The sequence below is a fragment of the Argopecten irradians genome, chromosome 4 (assembly GCF_041381155.1).
Source record: "Argopecten irradians isolate NY chromosome 4, Ai_NY, whole genome shotgun sequence".
NCBI lineage: Eukaryota > Metazoa > Mollusca > Bivalvia > Pectinida > Pectinidae > Argopecten > Argopecten irradians.
The window spans coordinates 8,862,642-8,875,601 of NC_091137.1; the positions used below are offsets into that span (position 1 = coordinate 8,862,642).

The 12,960-nt window shown below is 34.6% G+C and overlaps 2 protein-coding genes across 3 annotated transcripts in view; one reads left to right on the forward strand and one right to left on the reverse strand.

Moving 5' to 3' along the window:
* Nucleotides 1-12,960, reverse strand: part of LOC138320526 (uncharacterized) — a 288,019-nt gene that overhangs the window by 165,747 nt on the left and 109,312 nt on the right. The window lies entirely within an intron of this gene.
* Nucleotides 1-12,960, forward strand: part of LOC138322088 (low-density lipoprotein receptor-related protein 4-like) — a 56,243-nt gene that overhangs the window by 21,428 nt on the left and 21,855 nt on the right. The window contains exons 3-9 of the mRNA XM_069266144.1: nt 3,782-4,037; nt 4,582-4,732; nt 7,362-7,481; nt 8,132-8,386; nt 8,593-8,743; nt 9,625-9,771; nt 10,247-10,352. Coding sequence (XP_069122245.1) covers nt 3,782-4,037; nt 4,582-4,732; nt 7,362-7,481; nt 8,132-8,386; nt 8,593-8,743; nt 9,625-9,771; nt 10,247-10,352 — 1,186 coding nt within the window. The remainder of the gene's footprint in view (nt 1-3,781; nt 4,038-4,581; nt 4,733-7,361; nt 7,482-8,131; nt 8,387-8,592; nt 8,744-9,624; nt 9,772-10,246; nt 10,353-12,960) is intronic.

Below are 12,960 nucleotides of genomic sequence, written 5' to 3' on the forward strand. Positions count from 1 at the left end.
TACATACAGAACTGTCTGTAATGGTAACTTACTTAATACATACAGAACTGCCTGTAATGGTAACTTACTTAATACATACAGAACTGCCTGTAATGGTAACGTTACTTAATACATACAGAACTGCTTGTAATGGTAACGTTACTTAATACATACAGAACTGCCTGTAATGGTAACTTACTTAATACATACAGAACTGCCTGTAATGGTAACGTTACTTAATACATACAGAACTGCCTGTAATGGTAACTTACTTAATACATACAGAACTGCCTGTAATGGTAACGTTACTTAATACATACAGAACTGCCTGTAATGGTAACTTACTTAATACATACAGAACTGCCTGTAATGGTAACGTTACTTAATACATAAGAACTGCCTGTAATGGTAACGTTACTTAATACATACAGAACTGCCTGTAATGGTAACGTTACTTAAAACATACAGAACTGCCTGTAATGGTAACGTTACTTAATGCATACAGAACTGCCTGTAATGGTTACGTTACTTAATGCATACAGAACTGCCTGTAATGGTAACATTACTTAATACATACAGAACTGCCTGTAATGGTAACGTTACTTAATACATACAGAACTGCCTGTAATGGTAACTTTATTTATACATACAGAACTGTCTGTAATGGTAACGTTACTTAATACATACAGAACTGCCTGTAATGGTTACATGGATTAATAGGTACAGAACTGCCTGTAATGGTAACGTTACTTAATACATACAGAACTGTCTGTAATGGTAACTTACTTAATACATACAGAACTGCCTGTAATGGTAACGTTACTTAATACATACAGAACTGTCTGTAATGGTAACGTTACTTAACTACCTGTAATGGTAACTTACTACATACAGAACTGCCTGTAATGGTAACTTACTTAATACATACAGAACTGCTTGTAATGGTAACTTACTTAATACATACAGAACTGCCTGTAATGGTAACGTTAATTTATACATACAGAACTGCCTGTAATGGTAACGTTAATTTATACATACAGAACTGCCTGTAATGGTAATGTTACTTAATACATACAGAACTGCCTGTAATGGTAACTTACTTAATACATACAGAACTGCCTGTAATGGTAACGTTACTTAATACATACAGAACTGTCTGTAATGGTATTTTACTTAATACATACAGAACTGCCTGTAATGGTAACGTTACTTAATCCATACAAAACTGTCTGTAATTGTAACTTACTTAATACATACAGAACTGCCTGTAATGGTAACGTTACTTAATACATACAGAACTGCCTGTAATGGTAACTGAACTGCCTGTAATTGTAACGTTACTTAATACATACAGAACTGCCTGTAATGGTAACGTTACTTAATACATACAGAACTGCCTGTAATGGTAACTGAACTTAATGCATACAGAACTGCCTGTAATGGTAACATTACTTAATACATACAGAACTGTCTGTAATGGTAACGTTTCTTAATACATACTGAACTGTCTGTAATGGTAACGTTACTTAATACATACAGAACTGCCTGTAATGGTAACGTTACTTAATACATACAGAACTGCCTGTAATGGTAACGTTACTTAATACATACAGAACTGTCTGTAATGGTAACGTTACTTAATACATACAGAACTGCCTGTAATGGTAACTTACTTAATACATACAGAACTGTCTGTAATGGTAACGTTACTTAATACATACAGAACTGCCTGAACTGCCTGTAATGGTAACTTACTTAATACATACAGAACTGTCTGTAATGGTAACGTTACTTAATACATACAGAACTGCCTGCAATGGTAACTTACTTAATACACACAGAACTGTCTGTAATTGTAACGTTAATTAATACATACAGAACTGCCTGTAATGGTAACTTACTTAATACATACAGAACTGTCTGTAATGGTAACGTTACTTAATACATACAGAACTGCCTGTAATGGTAACGTTACTTAATACATACAGAACTGCCTGCAATGGTAACTTACTTAATACACACAGAACTGCCTGTAATGGTAACGTTAATTTATACATACGGAACTGCCTCTAATGGTAACGTTACCTAATACATACAGAACTGCCTAAAATGGTTGCGTTAATTAATACATACAGAATGTCTGTATCCTTTTTTTCATTACTTAAGAAATTGCATAAAATAAGACATAGGAGTTATCGTCCCTAGAATGTGAAAAAAGTTGCCTTTATAAACATTGTCAAATGTGTTAAATCTTCTATTTATGTTGAAATAAAATCGAAGCGCCATAGTTTAATATTACGGGGATTTGTTTATTGAAAAATAAGTCAACAGGGTACTATAAAGTTTTTCATGTAGACGATAACAAACAAATAGTTATAATTTACTTTACATCTTTTATATAATTTCCACTTTATGTCATAGCATGTCATAACGCAAAAAATAACTTATTGGGCTAAATTAGATGCTGGTTAATTGGGCTTAGCCTATTAGCCCTGAGCTGCAGGGAAATGTTGAAAATATATTTGTAAATGGATTTGTTTGTTTGTTTGTTTGTTTGATTAATTAACGTCCTATTAACAGCTATGGTCATGTAAGGACGGCCTCCCATGTATGCGGTGTGTTGCGTGTATGTTGTGAGAGGTGCGTGTTTCGGGAGACTGCGGTATATTCATGTTGTGTCTTCTTGTATAGTGGAACTTTTGCCCTTTTTATAGTGCTATATCACTGAAGCATGCCGCCGAAGACACCAAGCAACACACCCCACCCGGTCACATTATACTGACAACGGGCGAACCAGTCGTCCCACTCCCTTTTTGCTGAGCGCTAAGCAGGAGCAGAAACTACCACTTTTATAGACTTTGGTGTGTGTAAATGGATTGATTGATGCTTAATTGTACGTAAAATGCAATTACATAACATACTTTCATCGTTTAAATTCATATATTTACATATGCTCCTATATAGCCAATGGAAGGGGGCGGGGGTTGCGTTCAAACTATGAATACAAATACAGTGCAGGTTCGGACTACTTCTAATTCACGCCTCGACAACATTTTGCGCCATTATTTGACAGATTTCAAAATAACAAAGAAATTTTTTATTACATCGAATTAAATATGTATTTGACATCAAAACAAAAGATGTGCTCAAGCATTGTAACGATAATAAACAACAAAATGAATTGCTGGTCGAGGCTACAATAGGGGGCTTTTCTCATGAATGTTCGGGAAATTCCATAGTTACGTCAGTACGCTCATTTCACCCAGAACATATGATTGTCGGAGAGCAATTCTTGAAGTGTCTAGGCGAACAATAGGTAAACAGATAGGTAAACAGGTCATGAACAGGTTTTCAAAGGAATAAAAAACATTACAGATAGAATATCCGAAACAGTTACATCAGCTTTACAGTACCCCCGTCTTTGCATTTAAAATTGGCCTATCCACACCATGCAAACACTTGTCTATCCTCCGTACTATAAAATAAAAGTCATAACTATTAAGAATTTAGTCTATATTGCGTTCGTAGACCGATACATACATGACAAACATTCAGCAGCTCAACAGTCATACCATCATTAGGCTTATAGCACAGTAACTTTCCTCGGTTGAAAATCAAATATGGCAGCTCGCTCCACTTCGGAGCAATGGGATACAGACATATTTTACAAGTAGCGCTAACGCGATACATTGAATATATCTGTTTCCCATTGCGTTCATACCACCTTTAACGCAATCAACTCACTGTTCAATCTCTATTTACACTATTGGAAATATCATAATTTCGTAAATTGTTTCCACAGGAAAATGTTTTATTTCGACCTGCGGTCCAGCAGTGGCCGTATCACTTCGGCCTCTTTGTCCGGAGAAGGTCAAATCATAATCGTCCATCGGACGCTTGGCTACGTCCCGACTATGATAACTGACCCTACAGAGAAACGTCTGTATATCGTCGACTCGGACCGGATGGTGATGGAGTCCATGACATATTTTGGTAACGACCGTCGAACCATCCGCAAATTAACTGGATATAATATTCAGTCTTTATCAGTGACAAAGGCAAGCACAATTTTATGAATTTCTTCAATGTCTGATTGAATTTTAAAATTTTCTTAAAAATTCCATAGTTTTAACATATGAATTATTTTAGAGTACATACTTCAATATGAATAAACTGTATAATCAGGGATGTTTAAAAAGGCATAAATATGAGAATGTTGGTGGATATTGATCATATGAATACCAACCATGTTTTTACTATCACATTTGAATGTCTAATACAAAAGTAAACAGTTGAATATCTCTGAGGATACCGCTATAATACTGTGCTGATTTTGAAGTGGTACTAGGAAAACAACATTAAGCATTTGTTCACATAATAGATAACCTATTCATGTATACTCGCATACTACAGAAAAAAGCTTAATCAAAATTAGCGGGGGAAATTAAAGCATCCATGTTCATTTTCATCAGAAGTGCTGACGCTTTCATTGTTTGTATTAATGTCAATAGCGTATGTTTTAAAAAGTTTAATGCACCTTTTTATAAACACGTAGCACTCCTAACTTAATACATCATTGTTTCTCTATGTGTATGTGTTTAGAATGATATCTGTATTGTGGAACCTAACAACTACTTTGTCGTCTGCTTTGAGAAGATGAATGGATCCATCAGTTTATTCCTGTCTTACTGGTCAAATAGTCCCACAGCCACTTCGTATTACGATATGTCCTTCTTAGTCACAGATCAAACAGGTAACTATAACGACCAGGTCACAGGTCAAACAGGTAACTATAACGACCAGGTCATAGATCAAACACGTAACTATAACGACCAGGTCATAGATCAAACAGGTAACTATAACGACCAGGTCATAGATCAAACAGGTAACTATAACGACCAGGTCACAGATCAACAGATAACTAACTATAACGACCAGGTCACAGATCAAAAGATAACTATAACGACCAGGTCATAGATCAAACAGGTAACTATAACGACCAGGTCATAGATCAAACACGTAACTATAACGACCAGGTCATAGATCAAACACGTAACTATAACGACCAGGTCATAGATCAAACAGGTAACTATAACGACCAGGTCATAGATCAAACAGGTAACTATAACGACGAGGTCATAGATCAAACAGGTAACTATAACGACCAGGTCATAGATCAAACAGGTAACTATAACGACCAGGTCATAGATCAAACACGTAACTATAACGACCAGGTCATAGATCAAACAGGTAACTATAACGACCAGGTCACAGATCAAACACGTAACTATAACGACCAGGTCATAGATCAAACAGGTTACTATAACGACCAGGTCATAGATCAAACAGGTAACTATAACGACCAGGTCACAGATCAAACAGGTAACTATAACGACCAGGTCATAGATCAAACACGTAACTATAACGACCAGGTCATAGATCAAACACGTAACTATAACGACCAGGTCACAGATCAAACAGGTTACTATAACGACCAGGTCATAGATCAAACACGTAACTATAACGACCAGATCACAGATCAAACAGATAACTATAACGACCAGGTCACAGATCAAACACGTAACTATAACGACCAGGTCATAGATCAAACACGTAACTATAACGACCAGGTCATAGATCAAACACGTAACTATAACGACCAGGTCACAGATCAAACACGTAACTATAACGACCAGGTCATAGATCAAACACGTAACTATAACGACCAGGTCATAGATCAAACAGGTTACTATAACGACCAGGTCATAGATCAAACAGGTAACTATAACGACCAGGTCACAGATCAAACAGGTAACTATAACGACCAGGTCATAGATCAAACACGTAACTATAACGACCAGGTCACAGATCAAACAGGTAACTATAACGACCTAGTCACACAGATCAAACAGATAACTATAACGACCAGGTCACAGATCAAACAGGTTACTATAACGACCAGGTCACAGATCAAACAGATAACTATAACGACCAGGTCACAGATCAAACAGGTAACTATAACGACAAGGTCATAGATCAAACAGATACTATAAAAACCAGGTCACAGATCAAACAGGTTACTATAACGACCAGGTCATAGATCAAACAGATAACTATAACGACCAGGTCACAGATCAAACAGATAACTATAACGACCTAGTCACAGATCGAACAGGTACCTATAACGACCTAATCACAGATCAAACAGGTAACTATAACGACCTACTCACAGATCAAACAAGTAACGACCAGGTCACAGATCAAACAGGTAACTATAACGACAAGGTCATAGATCAAACAGATAACTATAAAAACCAGGTCACAGATCAAACAGGTTACTATAACGACCAGGTCATAGATCAAACAGATAACTATAACGACCAGATCACAGATCAAACAGATAACTATAACGACCAGGTCATAGATCAAACAGGTAATTATAACGACCAGGTCACAGATCAAACAGGTAACTATAACGACCAGGTCACAGATCAAACAGGTAACTATAACGACCAGGTCACAGATCAAACAGGTAACTATAACGACCAGGTCACAGATCAAACAGGTAACTATAACGACCAGGTCACAGATCAAACAGGTAATTATAACGACCAGGTCACAGATCAAACAGGTAACTATAACGACCAGGTCACAGATCAGAAACAGGTAACTATAACGACCAGGTCACAGATCAAACAGGTAACTATAACGACCAGGTCACAGATCAAACAGGTAACTATAACGACCAGGTCACAGATCAAACAGGTAACTATAACGACCAGGTAACAATGGTAACATACATATTTCAATCAATGATACTCTACAAAAGCAAATCAAACTGGTCTTAACCCTTGATGGCAGTGACAGAGTTCATTAATAAGCATGATTTACAATTCTCAGAAGTAAAACATTACATAAATAATCAGGTTTAGTGGCATTGGTTAATATCACATGGTTCTTTAGGTAGTGTGTATCTACTTGCACATTATTGGTGTTCCATGATATTGACAAACACATATAACAATATCCAAATCCTCACTCCAAACTACCGCACGTACAATGGTACACATACTTAGTACCTGGGCAACCGTAATTACAATCTGTCAAAAGGAACTCCATCAAAATAAAAATAAAGAAAAACTTCTAAAACGTGAGTTTAATTAATGCAATTATTCATGAATAGTCATAGATAACGTTTAATTTCATAGAGTCCACGAAAAATAAGTACGCAATTATTAACTTATAAGGGCTGAAGTTGGTTGAGCGTTCCTAGATCCGTTTAAGTCAAACGGAACTCATGCACTAGGAAGTCGCAACCAACTTCAGCCCTCCAAATTATAAAACGTACATTTGGTATGATACATTTTTATCATACTTTTCAGATGGTTGTCAGAACAAAGGATGTCAACACCTATGTGCAGCTAATGGAACCAGAGAACAAGAACACGTGTGCCTTTGTAAAGAGGGGTATACATTAAACAGTGACGGCAAAACATGTACAGGTACGTCACGGAACAGTACAAATACTAAATAAAACAGGTTATTATTGTCATTGTCCATTGTTATTGGCAAAAACAATGTGTACAGGTAAAAAATAATTAACAACTGATACTGGTATGTAAAACTTGTACAGGTAAGACAATGACATAAACAATCAATACACGCACGTATAACGTACACACGTAAATACATGGCAAGTTAACCAGCAGCTGATGCTGGTAAGACCCGAATAACGGCATTGCATGTACAAAGACTGGACAATGATACCAAAAGCGTCATTTGAACATAAATAACATGTAAATATTATAAGACTCTTTCATATGTGGATATGAATGATGGGGATATTCTACCCGTGGGTCACAAAATGTTGTAAAACCCGGTGCTTACCTTAAAATGGTTATAGCGGTTCATTTCCAAAAGGCTACACAGCAGAAACTTTGGAGCAGAGACAGTTCATATTTTAAATGTTGTTAATTATGTTCCCTTTGGAACACTTATGAGAAGAGAAAATATTAGTTGTTTAAGATGTTACGATGCAATACAGCCTCAGACGACATGAGTTTATTGCCCGAGACCAGCCTTTATTACACCTGTAGGTATGAGTGAAATAACAATGTTAAGAAATGCTATTGTTGCTTACTTTATATTCCAGAGGATCACTACTTACATGCAGCTGGAGTGTTGATTAGTAACGGTACACATATCTGTATGAGCGAGGTTCGAGTCATGTCGGGTGGATCTCTAAACCCCATCTGTATTGCCGACAACTTCACGAATGTGCTCCACCTGGCGGCGGATGCCAGCACCAATACAGTATTCTACTATGACAAAGCCAATCGTAATATCTATTCTCATGAAATCGTCTCCGGTGTTTCTACTGTCATTGCTTCAGCAGGGAATGTTACAGGTAAGACAAAGGTCAATTAGAATCTTGTAAACACAGTCAAAAGCAAAAAATATTAAGAGTGAAAAAATTGGTTGATATCACTAAAGGCTATTTTGAATTGTTCCTGTTGTTTAAGTTCGAACGACTTTAAACAATTAACAAACGTAGACTCTGTCAGTATTTTAAGGTGTAGGCAATGTGTACCTGTCATTTGTTATATGTTACAGGACTTGTATATGATTGGCTAACGAACAACCTTTACTTTGCCGAGGCTGACACCGGACACATACGTGTAGTGAACGTTAACGACAAGGCAACTTCAGTTGTATATTCTGGAATCATAGGTCTGGGTCCCATAGCAATAAGTCCACATAACAAGTAAGTCCACATAACAAGTACGTCCACATAACAATAAGTCCACATAACAAGTAAGTCCACATAACAAGTACGTCCACATAGCAATAAGTCCACATAACAAGTAAGTCCACATAACAAGTACGTCCACATAACAATAAGTCCACATAACAAGTAAGTCCACATAACAATAAGTCCACATAACAAGTACGTCCACATAACAAGTAAGTCCACATAACAAGTAAGTCCACATAGCAACAAGTCAGTCCACATAGCAATAAGTCCACATAACAAGTACGTCCACATAACAAATAAGTCCACATAACAAGTAAGTCCACATAGCAATAAGTCCACATATCAAGTAAGTCCACATAACAAGTAAGTCCACATAACAAGTAAGTCCACATAGCAACAAGTCAGTCCACATAGCAATAAGTCCACATAACAAGTAAGTCCACATAACAAGTACGTCCACATAACAATAAGTCCACATAACAAGTAAGTCCACATAACAAGTAAGTCCACATAACAAGTACGTCCACATAACAATAAGTCCACATAACAAGTAAGTCCACATAACAATAAGTCCACATAACAAGTACGTCCACATAACAAGTAAGTCCACATAACAAGTAAGTCCACATAGCAATAAGTCCACATAACAAGTAAGTCCACATAACAAGTAAGTCCACATAGCAACAAGTCAGTCCACATAGCAATAAGTCCACATAACAAGTAAGTCCAAATAACAAGTTAGTAGACACTTTCTACGTTATTCATGTCAATATGATTTTACAATATAGTAAGGCATGATTCAATCTTATATACAAACGATTAACAACTGTTGTTTAACCTTGTTATTCGAGATGATGATGATGATGATGTTGATGTTGATGCTGTTTTAGAACCCTGTTCTGGATGACTGATTCCTCAATCGGTGTTAATGTATACGCTGGTAAATTTGAAGGAACGACTTTTACTGTAACGACCATAGTGCACCCAGATGACGTATTTTACCCGACAGCATTGTACAGTGACCCCAGCACCGGCAGGTATGTGGAACAGAAACTGACATGGGTCTGTCAAGTCGATTTCTCAACTCAATTGGAAGAATTTGGCTAGTCAACACGAGGCAGCCAAAACCTTAAACTGGGGTTGAAATAGGTTTAATTTGTTGACAGACCAGTGCAAGATATTTTCTCTCTCTTGCTTGTCAAAACATAGTGACAGCTGCGTGAGCTATCTTTTCCCCACCCCAAAGGACATCGTTTATTTTTCTCTAGCAACCAAATCATAACCCTGTGAATTATGGAGGAGAAACCACTATACTATGTATATTTAATACATACTTGGAATTCCCGAGTAACTAAACTGTAACATATATATAAAGATATATATTCCTGAAGAGCCATCAAGACATGGCGAAAACGCTAATTGAAGTTTGTTGTTGAGTTGTTTTATTTTTTCTACGATGTAACTATTTCTAACAAATATTTATACTGGAGTATAATCATTGATTCCTTACAGGCTTTTCTACCTGGACTTCTTCACCTTGACAGCAGTGAACGCGGATGGTAGTGACCCAATCTATCTATACACCCATGTATCAACGTATGATCTTGTTATCTATAAGGTAACTACTTCTGTCTTCCTTGTAAGATGCAGCCACAAAGGAAGTTGGTGCTAATAACACCATTTGGCTGATGCATTAGCATATTGATTTCTTACTGATACAATATCATACTTATTTCTTACTGATACAATATCATACTGATTTCTTACTGATACAATATCATACTTATTTCTTACTGATACAATATCATACTGATTTCTTACTGATACAATATCATACTTATTTCTTACTGATATAATAGCATACTTATTTCTTACTGATACAATAGCATACTGATTTCTTACTGATACATACTGATTTCTTACTGATACAATAGCATACTTATTTCTTATTGATACAATATCATACTTATTTCTTACTGATGCTATAACATACTTATTTCTTACTGATACAATTACATACTTATTTCTTACTGATGCTATAACATACTTATATCTTACTGATACAATATCATACTTATTTCTTACTGATATAATATCATACTGATTTCTTACTGATACAATAGCATACTTATATCTTACTGATACAATAGCATACTTATTTCTTACTGATACAATTACATACTTATTTCTTACTGATGCTATAACATACTTATATCTTACTGATACAATATCATACTGATTTCTTACTGATACAATATCATACTTATTTCTTACTTATTTCTTACTGATGCTATAACATACTTATATCTTACTGATACAATATCATACTGATTTCTTACTGATACAATATCATACTTATTTCTTACTGATACAATATCATACTTATTTCTTACTGATACAATATCATACTTATTTCTTACTGATGCTATAACATACTTATTTCTTACTGATGCTATAACATACTTATATCTTACTGATACAATATCATACTGATTTCTTACTGATACAATATCATACTGATTTCTTACTGATACAATATCATACTTATTTCTTACTGATACAATATCATACTTATTTCTTACTGATGCTATAACATACTTATATCTTACTGATACAATATCATACTGATTTCTTACTGATACAATATCATACTGATTTCTTACTGATACAATATCATACTTATTTCTTACTGATGCTATAACATACTTATTTCTTACTGATGCTATAACATACTTATATCTTACTGATACAATATCATACTGATTTCTTACTGATACAATATCATACTTATTTCTTACTGATACATTATCATACTGATTTCTTACTGATACAATAGCATACTTATTTCTTACTGATACAATAACATACTGATTTCTTACTGATACAATATCATACTTATTTCTTACTGATACAATAGCATACTGATTTCTTACTGATACAAGAGCATACTTATTTCTTACTGATACAATTACATACTTATTTCTTACTGATACAATATCATACTTATTTTATTACTGATACAAGAGCATACTTATTTCTTACTGATACAATAGCATACTTATTTCTTACTGATACAATAGCATACTGATTTCTTACTGATACAATAGCATGCTTATTTCTTACTGATACAATAACATACTGATTTCTTACTGATACAATAACAAACTGATTTCTTACTGATACAATAACATACTTATTTCTTACTGATACAATAGCATACTTATTTCTTACTGATGCTATAACAAAGAATACTTATTTCTTATTGATATAATAACAAATTGATTTCTTACTGCTACAATAACATACTTATTTCTTACTGATACAATACCATACTGATTTATTAATGCTACAATAACATACTGATTTCCTACTGATACAATGTCATACTTATTTCTTATTGATATAATAACATATTGATTTCTTACTGATGCTATAAGATACTGATTTATTACTGATACAATAACATACTGATTTATTAATGCTACAATAACAAACTGATTTATTACTGATACAATAGCATATTGATTCCTACTGATACAATAACATACTGATTTCTTACTGATACAACAACATACTGATTTATTACTGATGCTATAAGATACTGATTTCTTACTGATACAATAACATACTGATTTCCTACTGATACAATAACAAACTGATTTCCTACTGATACAATAGCCTACTGATTTCTTACTGATACAATAGCATACTGATTTCTTACTGATACAATAGCATACTGATTTCCTACTGATACAATAGCATACTGATTTCTTAGAAATAATTGGGTAATTTAGGATGTTCGTGGGTTTATATAAAATTTATTGAATGATAGAAATGAAGTTGAGTTCATTATTTATGCAAAGACATTTTAACAACAAAACTAAAAGTTTCATCACATCATCGAAATCGTTTGTTGGTTTATTCGATTCTTTTCGTAATTTATCTCCATAATAAAATCTATTTACATTTTTCCTTAAATAATTGTGTAAGTTATGCACCCATGTATGAGCATAAGTATTCGTCACTGTTGTGTTTTTCAGTACATATTCTATGTGTTTGTACTTTTTTCTTTGAATTTTGTGATCTCATCTATTGATGGAATTCAACCAAATTTGGCATACTCATAGAGAATTGTCTACATTTTCAGCTCATAATATTTGCAGTTTTATCAGCAAACAAAACTTTTCAGTTGTCATTTGTTAAGAACAAAGAAGGAAATGGCGTCC